Raw genomic sequence first — 18,783 nt, forward strand, 5'->3', positions numbered from 1 at the left:
AAAAAAAAAAAAAATACCCCCCCCCCCCCCCCAGCATGACTCTTACGTTCTTCTGGTTTCATTTCAGATATTTTCTGTAGCCAGTCCTTCCAAGTTTGGCAGTCACAAGGTTCATGTGCTTCACCAAGACATTCCCTGAAAATGAAGGTGTATACACAATTACTTATCATTTAGAGATTTAGAATTAAAGTTAAAATAGGTTCAAGCTAAAAAACATAGAAACTTACCAAGACACACTCAAACTTTAATTAAGTCAGGGAGATAAAAAGCCATCCAGTTAACATTATTTTAAAATACTCTCAGACTACTTGCTCACAAGCACAGATGACCATTATTAAGATTAATAAAGAATTTAAATGAGACAGGAACAGAAAAGAGCTTTTAAAAATTACAATCTAAAATAAATCAGCTGGTTTGTAGTTTGTTTGAGTTATGCCCCGGTACTGTTTTAGTGCCACAAAATGTGCTAGTATAGTTTCTGTGATAAAGGTAAACCAGAATAAAGAGATTACCCAAAACTTGTTAGTTGCTATAGCTGAAATGCATTTTATGTAGAATTACTTGCACCTATTCAGTTGCAATAATTAATCTTTAACTAGATTCAGGCTTTTAACTACAACAAGATCCAAGCCCTTCAACACCAGCATGAAGTATTTATGGATGTTTACTCTTTCCACCAGAGTCTCTTAAATGGGGGCTTTAGCTTAGTTACATGGACACAGTGGAGAAATGAATCCCTTGAGCTTCTCTTGAAGTTACTACTAGCTTTAAGGATGGCAATCACTGCTACACAGTGGACTCCGGGTTTGTAATGACTCCTTTTTTTACTGGAATGGCAGCAAATAGCCTCAGACATCTGCCACATCAAACAATACAATTCAGAGGGAGTATATTTCAGATGGGCTCCAGCTGCATCAGAGCATATGCAAGTTTTCTGCAGATCCAATGGTGAACTGCTCTCTGCAGTGCAGATTCAGAAGTTACATCAATACTCTTCTGATTGCTCTTGTCCACTTCTTAAGCAGGAATGCAGGAACAAAGAAAAGGTGACAGCAACAGTTTTCAATGTTTTTCCCACTAGCTAGTCTGCTATCAAACAAGCTTAAATTCACTACACAAGGTTGTCTGGTTTGGAGATACTTAAAATCCGTAGCTCGGAAAGATTGTACTGGAATAAATAACTAGTCTGTAATACGGCAGTCTAAGCCCTGGTTGAAAACTGACACCTTTAACTTCTGTGGGACAGCAGTACACTTAAATCATTGACTTCAAGAGACCCAAGACCTCTTATTCAGTATTTGTTGCCAGAAAGGACTGAAACTAGCAAAAATTAACTTTAACAAACTCAGTTTTAAGTTAAAAGCTGATTAGTCAATCTATTACTGGGAAGGGAAAGGTTGTGTCTTTGATGTTTTCAAATTTGTAAATATGTGGATTTTTAATGAAGTGCAATCATATAGATATCATGTATCTAGATCTAGATCTAAACCTATAGGATAGTCACAACAAAGTGTTAAAGAACAACTTCTCATGGAAGAAGTTCTTTCTTCAGCCCACCCCAAACCAAGGATTTTTATACTGGGATGTCATTTTACTAGAGTAAGAGCGTTCTTCCTGTCACTCATAAAAGTTTTTATGAAACAAAGTTGTATTTTGGATAGACTTTCTGACAGCACTGAATGAAGGGAACTAATGCCAAACGGCTGTAATAATTAACAGCATTAGCCTCCCCAGACTGCCTTCCTCGATAATCAGCAGGATGATTTATTGGAAGGTGCAGTACATACTTAATAAAATTGTAGCAAGTTTCAACAAGTTAAAATTCATGGAAGGGCTAAAAGCATCATCCAAGAAGAATGCAGTTCTGGATTTTCTTTCCCCCATAATAATATTTATATCACATAATGCATTTTGAATCAAAACAGAAAAACACTGTTGCAACTTCTAATTGGCTTCCCAAGTGCACCTGAAGAGATGCCTCTCCCACAGGAGAAGACTCTGAGTCTCCATCTAGGATGAAAGGAGGACTGATGATGCAAACCCAAATGTGCACTGCCTGCTACAACTATGTTCCAGAAGTGTCTGCCTGCTACAATTCTTTGTGCTTCTGAAACAGCGTGAAGGGGTTCTAATATATTGAATGTACCTGATAATACACAGGTATAGGATTTGTGCAGTTTTCATTTGTATTACATTTAAATATCTCAGAATGCTCTTTCTGAAAGGGAACAGAATTTTGTATGTCACAATAGATTACAAAGATTACACACAGATTACATTTTGTTGAAGGTGCTGTTAGTGGTGGGTAATGAAAAATGAGTAAATTCTAAGGAACTCTGTAGTTAAGAGGAACATTGCTACTTTCACATAAAAAAAAAAAAAAGGAAATTTCTCAATAGACTCAGAGAATTTTCTTGCTTTTATGAGCAGGAAGGCTATAGATCCAAAAAAAGGAAGTGATTGTCTAGGGGTTGGTTGGGGTTTTCTAATGCATAAATTCTGAAGAATCTCTTAGTAAATGCAGTATCAATTGCTATTACAATGCCTAAGCTCTAGATTACCTGGGTAAAACTTGCAGAACTGACATAAGTATGGAACTGTGGGATTTGTTGATTGAACTTTAAAGATACGAAGCAAGCTCCCTTTAAGCATACAGTAATGATGAAAACCCTCTGAACTGAGAATACACTTTCTTTTTCTGCAGAGGAACTCATTCATGCATGGGGTTTTTTGTACTGTAAGACTAATATGGCTGTCCTCAGCAAATGGTTCTGATTTATAGTACTGCAGGATGCTTTGGTTGCTAGCAGAATTTTCTTGCCATTGCTGAAACTCTCCATTCACTTCTGTGGGGATGAAAAAAATGCCTTGGAAAGCCCCTCTTGGACATTTTGCTGCTAAAATGAGATCTTTTTCAAGACCTTAACCGTATTTGCTTGTGCAGTATCTCAAAGCATTAACATAAAAAGAATGTTCAGAAATATTATCAGGAAACATAAAAAAGACATTTCTCATAAAAATTAGGCACTCAGAGGACATTCCGGGAAGCTAGTACATTCAGCCCATGTAAAGGAAGCAGAAGGTGCCAACGTCTGAAGGATCATGTCAATATTACACTAAAGTGGTCTCAAGCTGTCTTTCAGGTTAACGGAAAAATTGATTCTCTGTAATCAGAAGCAAGGATGAGAGGATGGTAGCTTCTTGTGGAATAGCGCTAAAGTTTGTTATATGTTCACTAGTAAGAACATTTTCTGGTTTGTTTCCACAGGATTTGTTTCTTTCCAAGTTCTCCATCCATTGTGAACAAACTCGTCCCAAGAAGTTCTGTTTTCTGGCTTTTGTGGTTGTTTCATTATGCCTACTTTCCCCTTCTTCCTTTCCATTCATATGGGGAAAGAACTAAAATCAGAAGCATCTTTCATTAAGAGTCTTATGATATTTGGAATCACACACGTTACTCAGGATCTCTTCTTCTTGCATCATGGTTTCAATTGAAAAATGAAAAGAATTACTCAGCTTGTCTGAATATCTATACTTTGGTTGACTCTTCTTGGTTTTCCAACCGCGAGAAGGATGTCCCACTACAATAGTCATGAATTGTCAGTCTGATAATCTCAAGGAACTAGGATAGGGCTTTGCTCTGCACTTCAGAAAAATATCCCACTACTTTTTTGCTTTTGTTGATACCGCTGTTGTCCTTTCCTTGGAAGTGCTGAAGATAGGCAATCTGAGGGATGTTTTTTAAATATCTTCTGGCTTTTTACTCCTTCTCGAGCTTGTACTCATCTTAAGACTCAACAGAAGGTAACATAAAGAAAAAGTGCTGATCCTAAAGTGAAATGATTGGAGCGATCCTGCAAACAGAATAGCTATGTATGAAGCAAAAGGTCCTTCATAGTCCTGCTTAAACTGCAGCTTCTTTGATGTGATTCTATCAAAATTCAGAAAAAGCTAAAAATTGCTGATTTTCTGTACTACAATTCAGAATGTGCCATGTTTTGATTATACTACAACTATCTAGAGCACACACAAAAATCCCTCCACCAATATCCTGCTTCTCCTCTGTCCCCTCAAAACAGAAAATCACAACACTCCATACTGCTGTTTTGCATCTAACAGAGCCAATAATGAGTACTATAAACCTTTGCTGTGCCCCAAAATACTAAAATATTTGTGCATAAAAGGTTATTTAGTGCATGGATACAGGATAGTAGTGTCATATACCATCCCATACAAATTTTTGTTGCATGCTTGGTGCTAAGTGGGACTTTTTAATTAATCCCCGGAACAGCGGTGACTGTGAGTTTATGTAGATGTAGGTAAGTTTCTAGTACTAACCAGCAGAAAAGATGTCCTTTTCCACAATCTACCGCAGGGGCTTTTAGCATAGGGAAGCTAAGTGTATCTGATCCTGTTGAATTTGATCCTTGTCTTGTTAGCCTTACTGCTCTTTCACAGCCCGGTATAGGACACCATTTAATAGCAGGATTATTTTCAACAAAGGCCTGGGGGAAAAAAAGGAAAAAAGGAAAATATTTTACCACATAAGATCAGATTTAATCATTGATATAAAACAATCTGTATTCATAATCTTCCCTTGAAGGAACAAAGCCAAAAAGGATAAGGACAATCTTGTAGCTACTTTGACAGGCTTTTAAAAATAGTTATAAAAAGGAAATAATTTAATCTTCACCTTACAAATGGTATATTTTTTTGAAATAACAACAGTACTCCAGACTTATGCTAAGATGCAAATAACTTGCATCCCAAAACAAAATGTTCAATCTGTGCAAGTCAATTCCTTTGTGATATGGCTTGCTGTAAACTTCTACTATATACGCACTCGCAATATGCTCATTAACAGAACTGACTCTTGTAGTTGAAAAGAATTAAAACCTACCTTATTGTTTAAAAGAAAAATCCCACAATATATCCCACCCACAATAAACTTGAAATTAGAACTAGACTAACTCAGGAATTTACCTCCAGTCTTTTTTGGTTAATGTAGCAGATTTTCTTTTGTAAAACTTACATCTAATAAATGAGGAGGAAAAGGAACTTTCACTACTTTGCTTCGAACCTATGCTGATCACCAGCCACTTGAAATACGAAGATGTAAAAGATTAATCAGATCTGGTAATTTAATTTGCATCCTATTGTGGAAGACTCTTAGTGTACATTAAAGAGACTTGTCAAAGTATTTTATTGTAAACGAAAAAATATTTCTCTACTTTCTTTTGCCCTGCCACCACTGATAAAGTAGCACATTATCTCAAAGACTAGTTCATTACTACACTAGTGAAAAAGACAAAAGATGAATTAAAAGATTGCTTTTAAAAACAAGTTGCAATGATGGAAATAAACACATAAAGAAATCAAATGGGAAAACCAAATCAAGGTTTTCCTACTTCTCTTCCTATATATACCAATCATATTAAGCGTTGGATGGAAAAAAATTTAAGTAATTCACTTGTACTAATAAATTTTTAAAATGGAAACAGGTACTATTTCTGAATGTAAAACAGTCTCTTTGTAATAAAAATAATCCAAAAACTCTTAAAAATTTTAGATTGCCAACACAAACAAGTCTGGCTGCTTAAAAGCTTTGTATCACCTGTTACAAATATTAGTTTGATCAAATAATTTTATTAATACTGCATTAGATTACACATTATGGAAGTATTGCATTTGTGCTTAAGGAATAAATATAATGTTCTTTCTTTTTTCTCAGTGGTATATCAAACATTGATATTATGGCATATAAGACAGCCAATTATTCACTGTACGTATTAATTTATGAATTTCTACTTGGAAAGTTACAGATGTATTGCAGCATTTCACATAGAAGTTTTAAGTTATTTTTTATAAAATGAAATACAGTTCAAGAGTATAAGAACAGTTTGATAATTTACCTTAATGTCAAATTGAAGGTATCTTTTGTCCATCTCCTTGGAAACCACACTTTCTATGATGTCTACAGGCACAAGCTGGAAACAATCATATGCTGGGCAAAAAATGTTGTGAGCTTCACCCTCCTGAATTTTCAGATTCAAAAATCTGCCAGAATTTTGTCAGTCAGTATTTGTGAATAAAAAGTAAAAATTAAAAGGCTGCTGAATACTTTATACTAGGTTCACAGATATTCACATTAATCAATTTTAAAACAAAGAATAGGAAGTATCCTTTTCTGCTCAAAAGGGCTACAGATTTTTATCAGTATAATTAAAAAAAAATTAAAGAACACTGTCATGGTTCAAAAGTGAGCACCATCAGCTGTGCTTAGCCCTGTGTGTTTGTGGCTTCCATCCTTGCCATTTATCAGAGACAGCTCTGCAATGTTTAATTAAACTGAGCATTACTTCTAACTTAAATCAGAAACAGAACATGTAAGTGTAATTAATCTAGGAAATAATTAATTTGATATGCAATTAATTTTTACAACTGTGCTAGTCAAAATAGGTTCGCTCTTGGAAACAAATTTCTAAATGGAGACCTTTACAGTCCCAAAGCACCAGAATGCAAGAGAGAACAAGCTCAGAAATCTGCTGAAAGCTGGACTTTTAACCAGCAGTGCACAAGGTTGCTTAGTTCAAGAGCTGTAACTTACTTATTAATCTGACACCAAGGATGATACTCATCTCATCTAACTTTGATCATCTAAAGGACAGGCAGCTATTCTAACTTGGTCACCTGGGATCCTTTAATAGTTAAGGTAGAGAGACTTGCCAATTCATCCCATATTAGATTCGTATCTTAGAATGGGACAACTCAGTCCTGGCTATGCTCTGAGTAACTCAGAAACGACTGGCTCAGAAAGATGAATCCCACCCTAGATGTGCCACCACAAACACTTGCTTGACATTGAACTGTAGCTCTGAGTGTGTGCACAAATCGCAGTACACATAGTCCAGCACCCAATTTAGAAGCACCATGTCAAGCCAGTCATCTTTTGGTAACTTCTACATCGCTGCATAACAATGTGCAAGACAACAGAAGCATGACTATTCATTTTCTTGCCACTGAAAAGAACTGCATTCTAAAAGCTTATATGGAAGAGAAAGTGCTCTTCTTTAATGTAGGAGGAATGGGTTCATAAAAATGGGGCTGATCTGCATTAGGACTATCTGCGCTGATATGACACTGTAACAAGACACTATAGTGGTACAGTTCAAGTAGTACAATCTCCTGAATGGGGAAAAGATGAATATAAAAGCACTGCATGCAGATATAATTATTCCTGGGAAGTATGATTAATATTTATAGTAGCATAACTATCCATGTCTGAGTTCTTTACTAGCATGACTATTCTGACTTTAAAAAAAACTACGTAGTAACAAAAGCATTACACTAATAGAACTGTCAAGCTAAATCTACTGCTCAGTTATTAACCCTGAATGTAAGAAAGCGTTTTAATTGCTCTTCTGACTGGAAATGGATTTTCGATGCCTAAGTTTAGCGTGCTAAACTAAGAGAAGGAATTAAGCATGTGCTTAATTTAGAAAGTGTAAACCCCAACGCCACCAACACCATACACACACTCAGCAAATCAAAAGTAGGCTCATCTATTTACACGCAGGCTTGAAACATTTGCTTAAGATTTTGCTAAATCAGGACCAAACCAAACATTATGTAAGCCTAAAACAGTTGATGGCTATTTTGAGTGACAACTTAAATATTCGATAGGGCCAAACCAGCAACTCTCTGAAACCAAAACAGTACTTTAACATTAGCTGTTTACAGACTCTGTCCTTCCCTCTTCAAAATGGCAAGTATGAAAGTTTCTCAAAAGATAGAAAAGTACATATACTCACGCCTCCCAGCACGCTCTGCAGAAGTCATGTCCACAAGGCATATCCACTGGGTCTTCAAACACAGAAATATTAGACATACAAATGTCACACTGTAGATGAAAAAAATACTTCTGATTAAGAAATACCCTAAAGCCTTTCATATTGTTAGCAGGACACATTACGGTGGAAAACCTCAGCAAAAATTTTAAGAACTGCTCAGTAGGGGAAAAAAATTAACTGTAGCCAGAAAAAAAGTTATTTAAGCTACAGAAACAGAAATGGGAAAGATCAAATCTCTCTGTTTATATACCACCCTATCCAAACAGCACATTTTGGGGTGCCTTCTGTCATGTCCTCCAGCTCAGTAAGTGCTTCACACTGCAGAGCACTGGGACCTCAGAGTTTCTAGGGACAAAAGGGACCCGAATTTTTTATCAGCTTCACAGGCAGCCAGAAATGGGAGTTTGGAGATGACAGAGGTTACAGGAAATGTTTAGTATCTCACACAACCAGGTCCAAATCAAGGCGGACCAATTTGGTTGTGCAACAGCAGCAACTATTTTAAGCAATAATCTACATAAATACTATTTTTAAAAAATACTTCGAGGCTTTTGATCAAAATAAAGAGTAAGTTAAGCTACAAATATTCCAACAGAAGATACCACTGCTGAATTTTATACAACTAGCTACTATAGAAAAAATAACATTGAATATTGAGACCGTTCCTCTGAAAACATTGAAAGCATAGGGATGAAACTACTCATTGCTTGTGGTTAGGCATGAAAATAAATATTCAAGTTCTTCAAGGAGTACAAACAGATTTTTCTTTCCATTGGAACACAGACTGCATGAGAATTTACTTCAACTTTCAATACATTAGATACTATACATACAGAGGATATTTTAAAAAAGTTAGCCTACGGTATGCCACTTTTTAAAAGCACTTGTGTTATAGCCAAAACAAAACCAAATAAAAAAAGTCAGCCTTTAAAGTGCAAAACTCGATGAAGGCATTTATTGTTGTTTCAATCATTTCAGCTTATTGTCTTGCCAAAATTAAATATTTTAGAAGTCGACAATGCATCAAAAATGTTCAGTATTAAATTTATATGAGTTTTCAATTTTGTTTAAAATGTAACTTTAAAATAAGGAATTTCATGAAGCCCTGAGTTTAAAATAACAAGTACTGAACATTTACTGGGACAGTTTTAATTAGAAGATAGGATGTAAATGCAAAATCTGAAAAGAAGCTTTATAGCTTGTGGATTTATTTTATCTAAACCTTTTAGTTTTCATTTTCCTGCCAAAATGAGAGACTTCAGAAAATATGTATTATTTAATAAACAACATTTTGAAAATATTATTTTGATAGCTCTTTATAAGATTTCTAAACAAATGGGAATACTAAACGTGTAACTCTGGATTTGGATTTAGACACACTAGATCTAGAATGGCAATCATTATCCAAACCTGCATTCCTGGCTTATGGACCATCAATGAAAAACAAAACATACAATGTAAAACTGAAGACGTGTAATCTTTCATTACCCATTTTAATTAGGAAATATTCCCAGACAATATTTAACTGCTAATGTAAATAAATGTATGATAACATTATTCCTTCTATATAGCATCTTTTTCAGCATTTTACAATTAGAGAAATAAAAGATTTCTATGTAGGAATGCAAAATCTTAATTTTAATATGAGATCTAGGGACGATGCATTTGCAAGACTGCATGTAATATTCCAGAAAAATGCTTAGGTCATGGAGCAAAAGTTTTATAATGCTGCAGCTGCGGATTATTAAAAAGAGAACTCTGTCTTCCAAAAGAACCACACTGATTTTAATGAAAGGCGCTTTCATATTTCAGATTTGCAATAGCCTTGTAAACCGCTTGAAGCAGCCCACACATACTAAAAGTAATTATAAGCTTACAGTACACTAGTGGGCTGACATTTCAAAATGCAGACAAAGAGAATTTTGTTTTCTAAAGAAAAAATTTTCAAAAGGCAGGGTTCACAGCATTGGGTACATTCAAGGAAATGGATACAATGAAAGTGAACATCTTGGTAAGTATTAGATGAGGAGAAGCTCAAAAGAGCCAAATGCACTGATGTGACTGGAGCTGGCTAAAATGCTACTTTATGAGTGACAGCCAAGGTGAAAACAGAGTGCTTTATATTAGCCAGATGCTCGATTGTGTTATTGTATAGAATGTGTAAGGTGTCAACTTCTCTGTTCATCACTTCTGGAAAAAGAAAACACTTTACACCTTTACAAATGTATTTTCAGAATGAGATGACAATGCAGCTCTCCTATCCACATAGGTGTGCTATGTTTAGAAATAAGCTCTTTTGCCCTGCTAGTTTCTGATCTATTTATAAACTTACCACAGCTGTCTCAATATCTCCTGGTGAGGGGCTGATTTCATCAGGGGAAGTTACAGAAGAGCGAGTAGTGCGTGGAGTTCGCGGAGAAGGAAGCGTATCCCATGCGTTGTATCCACTTGGAGGGGGAGTTGGCATCTGAACCCCTGAACGCTGGCAGCAGTTCTCCGGATTAGACATCCATGCTTCAAGTAACTTCTCCCTGTCCCAGTCTTCAATAAATATACAGATACAGGAAATTTTGCAGCTGATAATGTTTAAAATATGTTTTGTAACTGCACACTCAAAAGAATATATAAACACTAAGCTAAAAAATTTAGAAATAAATAAAAATTATAAAGTATGAATGGAACTTTAGACATTAAATTTTACAGAACACATTCCAAGATAATACATAATGCAATGTATTTAAGTAAATAATTGCATCGCAAGCATCTCCTTTCCCTGTAATATCAGTCTTAAATAAAATTATTTTCATTATTTATTTACAGCAATTGTAGTAGCCAGGAGACTCAATCAGAAACCATAACTGCAGTGACTTGCAAAGACAGATCAAAATATAACAGCCCTTTCACCGGAGAATTTTCAATATTTTCCCTTTCTATGAAAAAAGTAATTGTTCAATATGCATTAGCTTTTATCTATTGTGTTTTTTTAAGAAGATGAAGCCAAGTGCTACAAATGAAGGAAGAAGACTAAGATACAACTAGATTACAAAAAGATTTGTGACCTAATGAGTTACCAGTCTTTATATATGCATATAAGAGTGATGTATTTCTGGGAAAAAAAAAAAGACACCCCCCCCCGACTGCAAAAAAATTTCATATATTCTTACCATGTTTTTATTCTATAATTGTTACTGAATGCTTTACTTTCATTCATAATTAACAGTGCCCATTTATATACAAAAAAGAACTGGTGAAACAAATTTTATTATGTATGAAGAACTCAAACCTAAATAAAATTTTTTTAAATCATTGTTTGAAATGTCTTCTGTTTCTGATTCCTAAGAGTAATACTTAAGATATCTTAAGAATAGTGATTTTTTCTATTAAAAATACTTAAAAGTTCTCATTTAAATATAAATCTACCAAATTCCTATATGAATTTGAATCTAAAACCATATCATAGGCTAGTTTAATTTCATTTGTTTAAAGACATGGACGCTGAACATATTTACACTTCAAAAATTATGATCTTTATTAGCATTTTTCAAATTACTCTGAGTTTATAATCTTTCAGAGGGGAACTGACTGATGCTAAGATACAGATAAAATTTGCTAAAAGTTATCTTGAGCTCCTTTGTTTGTACTGTATCTTTAAAATTACCCAGGGTCAAGACATGCTACTAAATGGATTCCACTGTGTTTTCTTTACTAAGTTGTGAGTTTTAGTAAAATATGAGGTAGTTACATTTGCTAAATTGACTCTCTTCTATCCTGAAATCAAATGCTGTATAACGAACTAGAAGAGAAAAAGGAACAATGTTGAAAAAACACTTGTAGAAAAACTGTAAAGTTATTTATTTTCATGACCGCCATAATAACAATTTTTATCTTGGCTGTAACTCTACACACTTCTGTCTCTTGATTGAAAAAAAAAAATACACTCTTAACTCTTACAGCCTGTGTTAGTAAATTGGTATAGTTGTATGATAAAAGAAAGCAAAGTTTGTTGGATTAAGTATTACCTGTCTGTAAACTATTAAAAGCAGTACATAAGAATGATCTTTCCAAGAATTTAAAACATGCTTTTCATACATTAAGTGTGAATTAAGTTAAGACTTCACATTATTCTTTTATGAATTTCAAGATTAAATGCAAAAACATTATAATTTGGCATTTGATGCTTCCTAATTGTCTAAGCCTTTGTAAATAGCTCAGTTATTCCCTTTACTAGGCTGAACCAATTCTATGTCTTCATTTCAAGTAAAATAAATTCTGTTTGAATAATTTCCAGTGTATGAGTACAGCTACAGGCAAAATAGTTGACTTTCTCATGATTTGCAAATTGTCTGTGCTTCTTTCTGTGCACTGGCCAATTGCGTTAAGTTATCACTACATCACTAAGGCAACATCAGTAGAATGACCTTTCCAACACAGACCGATTTCTTCTCAACTTTCAGTTCCTGCTTGCTAGATGCTGGCAGACATTTCTCCACAGTTTACATAAACCTCACTGCTTTAGGACTTATTACGGACTGTACTGCGACAGTATTGCCATCATTTTCTTCAAAATATATGCACAGGCTACACAATCTGCCTACCCACTTAGTCAAATATTAGTAATATTTAGCCTTAATGAGAGCATTCTGAGAATCCAAAACAACATTCAAATAGTGCACAAATTATAAATACATCATAAGAATTAAACAAATAATCAATGTTAAAAAACATATACGCAAAGACTGTGCTTTAAATATCATCAGACTGGCACAAGATCATGTTGACTTAATTCAATGTTAAAAGGAACACAAATACCAACTACTGAAAATAACGTAAAAGATATGAGTTTCAGGTACCATATGCCCTCATGAAAGTCTGCCAAATGTTGTGGGTCTAAAATAATGTTCTCCTATTTCACTTTTCCCTCTCCCTTTTATTTTCGCAAGGAGTCCACAAAAATAATAGGGTATGAAAGCTTAATCCAGCAATACGTTGATGAGCATGCAAACCATTAACTGCCTGAGTAGTTCCTTTGGCATACAGTAACAATGCAGATGCTTCAGTAAGCATAAGTTTTGAATCACTGAATTAAAGCCTAAAGCTTCCACTGAGTTTCAGAGATACTTTTGTTTGGAGCAAACACACTGAATTCAGTATATCGCCATTCTGACAACCCCAGTTTAAATTACACGACAAGAGCACAGACTGATTTCAGTGAAATTAAACTAGTTACAGATATACACATGGAAAAGTATACCCTGTATTAAAAGAGTAACTATAAAAATACTTCAAAGGACAAACACTCATATGCTTTAAACCCCAAGGCAATTTCCAGCCATTTATTACAATGGTCAGACTGCTTTTATTGCTACAATAAATAAATAAATAAAATTTGATCCAGTTTTATATACAAATATAGAGTGGCAGAAAACCAACAGTCTGACAAAAATAGGTACAATCAATTTGACTTTTTTGACATATAAAACCATGGAAGTTCTACTTCTGTGTCTCTCACTAAAATAGGAAAGCTCTGTTTCTCCACACTGCTTAAGTTAAAATGTCTTCCATTGTAATTCCTAGTTTGAATCACTTTCCTATCAGTTTCCCTGTTTGCCTCAACGCTTTTTGACATACTGCAGCGGTACTTCTCTCTGAAGTATTGTGTGAACGGTTTACTGGTCTTTGATTAACTGTTATTTCTCTTTTACTTGGAAATAAAAAGTAAACATACAACTGCAATTTTGATTTTGCTGAAAACAGTTTCTTTAGTCTTTAAGGGTTTGGATTACCATGTGCCCGAAGTAGAGCTTCTGCAGTAAAGAGCGGGGCTTGGAGCATGTCAGCAGATTCCACGATCAGCATATCCTTAAGCCTTCGCAGGTCCTGAAGTCTTAGCCCCTCATATGGCTTTGAGAAGAAGAAAGACAATTTATGTCTAGCAGTATTTTCCATTAGTCTCTAATGCCATATTAAAATTAAAACATTCAAAGCACTGTTACTGATCATCATCTCAACTATGAGGTAATATGTGACAAAATTTAGTCATTGTGCAGACCAATGACCATGCAAAGCTTTATGGAAACGCTGTCATTCTGCAATATTCACAGTATGATCTTTGCACATTTCAAAATCTAAAAGACAGTATCTCTAGAGTTCTCCATTATAGTTGGAGGCCACGTTCAAATGATGAACTAGCCTAACATTGACTCTCTCTCTCTCTCAAAGAAAGCTAGATTTTCACAGAATCCAGCTGAATTTTGAAGTGATTAAACTTCAGACATTGTGGCATGGGTATGAGAATGCATGACTAGATTTGAACTAAGGATTTTAGGGAAGCGAGAGAAAGGACAGGTTAACATATGTTGCATGTAGATTCTCTGACACTAACTTTATACATGAATTGAGACCCATTAACTTTGAATTGATCTGGAGGAGGATACATTGAGATGTTAGATAGCAAGAAGGGATATGTCTGTGAACAGAATCAGGTACAAGTCTTTTGAGGCAATATCCACCCTCACAGAAGCGCGGCAATCAGTCATGAATAGGAGAGGTGAGACATGCCGTCAGAGGTTCAGAGAAACACAGAATGGTTGAGGTTGGAAGGGACCTGCGGATGTCATTTGGTCCAACCTTCCTCCTCAAGCAGGGTCACCTAAAGCCCGCTGCCCAGGACCGTGTCCAGTCAGCTTTTGATTATCTCCAAGGCTGGGGACTTATTATACATGAAGATGTCAAATCTCTTTTTGAGAAACAATGCCCAACTCTGACAGCCCTACACAGTCAGAGCAGATCATCCAGCTGCCTTCCTCATCTGGAGCTCCATCCCCTTATTATAGCGTTAAAAAAAGGTCAAATTAGAAAGACAAGAAGGCAGTAATTTTAGGATTCTGAATTAGCTCCAACCAAGATACTAGAGATGCATACACATGTTTTGTAGACTCCTTTTTAAAACTAAGAAAGTAAGAACATGACAGCAAATAAGGTATTTCTTAAGTGTTGCACAGGGAAAATGCCCAAAAGGTAGAAAGAGAAAAACAAGTGGGAGGATATGTACAGAGAATGGATACAGAAAGGGCATGTAAAAAAATTCTTCTTAGATGCACTGGTTTTACTTATGTAAAAGATAGCTAACAAAAGATTGAAAGCATTTGACATAAAACTGGTTAAGTGGTCAGGACTAATTAGGAACTTGGCTACCAAATGGCAATTGTCTTCACCAATTTAGAGAAGAAAGGACACAGGGCAGAAGCAATAACAGATAACCACAGTTAAGACCACGTATCATTATTATTTACTATCTATATTTTGATTATATATAGAGCATAGTCCATGATTCTCCAGTGCTAGATAATATGCACACACATGCATGCATACATACATAGACACAAAGCAAAAGACTGGTTCTGTCCTCAGAAGTTTACAATCTAAGTGAAAGCCTACTGTGCGCATAACCCTTTGAGGGTCTTTGAGGGTTTGCCTTCTAACAAGCAGAAGGCAGAAGAGATGGGAGAATGGATACCCTGGGCTGCTACACGATTTTGTTCTTTTGAGACACCTACTTTTAAACATAACATACTTCCTATATTCTAGGTATCATAATAAACTCTATAAAATACATCTAAAACCATAACCGACTCCCACAAGGACCTCTTCTGTTAGCTAGTCAGTAAAATAAACAGGAACTTCTGGATATTAAAAACTCTGTGATTGGCAAGAGTAATGGCGCCATGGCTCTGCATTGGGTCTTTGTCCTTTTGGAGAAAGCAAGAAATGCAGAAGAGAAATGGACTGTAAGTGTCCTGACCTTTATCTTGATTGCCCAAGTTCAGGGAGTTTCTGTATGTCCTTCCACTGCTGATCATGCATGACTCAGTAAAGGACAATCTGAGCATTAATGGCTTGCACTGAAATGAGTCTGGGCCACTTGATTCATAGCATGCTGGAATTTGACTGACCTACTTAACTTCTTACAAAAGAAATCATTTATAAAAACATGTCAGAGAGACAGGGATACAAACAGCTGGGTGCCTGAATGATTATAATTGCACAAATATACTGCAAAAAAATGGAAGCAAAGAGTAAATCGTCTGAATCTGAACTGCATTTTGAATTGCAATTGTAAAACAAGTAGCTTTGTCAGCACAACAGTACTCAATTCTTGAAGACCACATATATCATAAAAAGAAATGTCTTTTCTGTTAAACTTGCAATACATACGCATGTTTTAGGACTCAGTATTTTATCCTGAAGTGCAGATATGCTCAAAATTATATTTAACTGATTGGTTCTAGGTCAAACACTGGCAAGTATCTCCCTTGAGTAACACGCTATTATATTATCTCAGCTGGAGCATTCCATACAACCCAGCAGGGATTTTTGGATCCTGTGGTTTTTGAGAATCCTGATTTCATCTTTTTAAGTAATGAGGGAAGTATTTCTTAAGAATGTGTTTGAAACTTCAGACATCTGTTTCATAAAATAATATATAAGCCCACAGAAGAAGCTGAAAGAAAGAAAATTTTAGGCTGGCACTATTAAGTAGCTTAATCTGGAAATTCCAGAATGAAGGCTTTATACAATGAGAACCCTTAAAAATGTTAATGTGTACAAGACATAGTCTTTTAGAGACCTGTGAAGACACAGTCTTTAGTTATAAGGATGTATATCCTTTATGTAATATCATGGAGGTTTGTTTTTAACTACTTCCAACATTGATGACTTATCTCTGCACTGCCATACACTGTAAAGGACTTTGATTATAGCTTATGATTCTCAGAGACCTCCTTTAATACTCATTTATGGAGGAGCTCTTTATTGATATTTGCTGTGAAAAAGGCATTGTTCAGTATTAGCATCACTTAACTATATAATGATTCTGGAATACACTATTTGGGTTACTACTTTAATGCACTGGTGAGCTTCTCAATACAACTTTCAACACTTCTGTATTCTTAAGACCCCTTCTTTTAAACTATTTTTTTCTCAATTTTTTATCAGTAATATTTAGATATCATAAATTATATAATTGTTTTTCTCCTGAAAGTACTTTTAATATGTAAGCTGATTATTTTAATAGTTCATTTCAAACTATTATTATTTTCTTCACTTTTAAAGTACCATTAAAAAAGACAAGGGCAAAGTAACTCTTTGCTATAGCGATGACTATATAATTAAATGGTGTCAAAAATACTCCATGTAAATATCCTCCTTTATGGGTGGATGGAGTTCTATAGTTAATGGAGTCATATATTTAAAAAATCTTTTATACTCCATTTAACTCATTCAAGTATAAGTAAATGCACTATATGTATATAAATGTATATATATCTTAACTGCTTATAGTCCTCTTCTCTCTGTTCACTTTATAAACCATTCTCTATCTGTAGAGATAAAGCACCTTTTAATCACTTTAGATAACTCTTTGTATTTATGGTATGTGCATTATATATATTTATATGACATCAATTCTGGAACTGAAGTAAACCATTGCAATTACTACACACTCAATAAATCTGTGATACACTCACTAGCAGTGTATTTCTACAGTATTCAGTAGCACATATGTAAAATTAACTAAGAAATTACATACTTTGCTATTGCACAGTGTATTTCACTGAGTCTGACTGAGAGCCAAAACTGTTCTGGATGATCTGCTCTGAAGTACTGCTTGTTCCCAGGTGTTTCTTATGTAAGTTTAAAGCATTGCATGATGTAATTGAAATGAAGGTGCATGTTATCTTCCAGGGATACATCACCAAGACAAATATGCTCCCATGCTAAATAAACAGCAAATTAAAAGACTGCAAATAAAACAACCAAAACCTATAAAAGTAGTTTAAAAAATAATCAGTCACAGTCATATTATTTAGTGTAACTTCAATTAGATGTAAAAGATAAATATAAATTTAGATGTTAAAAAACAGAAATTTTTTTTTTTTTGAGATTGTTCATCAACCAAGTAAGAGAAAAGAATCAAGACAAAGAATGTAATCCAAAATACTCTCCTGCCTTGTTTTCTAATACCCTTTCCACTGCTCACACATCATAGATGGATCTTCTTTTGCTACAACTACCTACAGTGTTAAGAGAGTCACACTTTATACTCCATTCTTAAAATATTTAGTGTTTCCATTTTATATCAGGAAATACAGATTATGTGTGTGTTGGTACATTGTTTTCGGCATTTTGTGGAAACACACTTAACAATTATGTTTGTGTTTCAAAACTATTAGGGCCTGTTTGCTACCCATCTTTAACTGCAGTCTCTAATTTGATCACTAAAAATGTTTGAAGTGTACTAAAACCAAAGTAAAATAGAACTGTTGCTTTAAAAATATGCTTCAGGGAGCACTGTAATAAAATGAGATTTTAAAAGGTTGGCTAACTGTTTGACAGAAATGGATTTTATTCAGAAACCGTTGTGGAAGGAGTAAACTGAACTGCTGGAAAATGGACAGCTCTTTGCTGTTGGGCTCTCAAACTTGAAATACAGCTCTACTCAGCAATCTGTATTTCTTGACGGCTTGAGAGCCTCTGTAATCAAAGGTATGTATGTGCAAGTTATTTTTTTCACTATTACAAGTGTTTCAGTTCTAAACACGAGCACTGACATAATTCCCTGGTGATATTTCACTGTGAAGAGCAACACAAACTGGTTCTCAACATCAGAAACAAAGCTTTGCTATTACTCTGAATACATACACTTAATTCAGTCACACTGCACAGAGCACTACAAAAATCTTTTGGTCTGTATAAAAAAGAGGATTATTTTCTGCTGTAAACATGGCAGGTCTGGAAGGAGAGGTATTGGGTACTATGACTCCAGAAACTACTATGCATATCATAAACACTGGAGTTAAGCCTGTTTGGCTGTTTTGCCTGGGAAGAAATCCTATTCATCATTTTCAAATGTTTTATCTTTTCCTCTAACCTTCAT

General features: G+C 34.9%; 1 protein-coding gene across 5 annotated transcripts in view; it reads right to left on the reverse strand.

Annotated features, from left to right (window-relative positions):
* Positions 1–18,783, reverse strand: part of ANKIB1 (ankyrin repeat and IBR domain containing 1) — a 97,130-nt gene that overhangs the window by 13,612 nt on the left and 64,735 nt on the right. For 4 of the 5 annotated variants that reach the window (XM_010572321.1, XM_010572244.1, XM_010572399.1 and 1 more), the window contains exons 5-10: positions 13,634–13,751; positions 10,183–10,391; positions 7,812–7,900; positions 5,913–6,057; positions 4,339–4,505; positions 47–135 (exon numbers count right to left, since the gene is read on the reverse strand). In XM_010572321.1, the coding sequence (XP_010570623.1) occupies positions 47–135; positions 4,339–4,505; positions 5,913–6,057; positions 7,812–7,900; positions 10,183–10,391; positions 13,634–13,751 (817 nt within the window). The remainder of the gene's footprint in view (positions 1–46; positions 136–4,338; positions 4,506–5,912; positions 6,058–7,811; positions 7,901–10,182; positions 10,392–13,633; positions 13,752–18,783) is intronic. The other variant, XM_010572488.1, reaches the window with a different exon arrangement.

This window comes from Haliaeetus leucocephalus, unplaced genomic scaffold (genome assembly GCF_000737465.1).
Source record: "Haliaeetus leucocephalus isolate CR32 unplaced genomic scaffold, Haliaeetus_leucocephalus-4.0 Scaffold0, whole genome shotgun sequence".
NCBI classification, from domain to species: Eukaryota; Metazoa; Chordata; class Aves; order Accipitriformes; family Accipitridae; genus Haliaeetus; species Haliaeetus leucocephalus.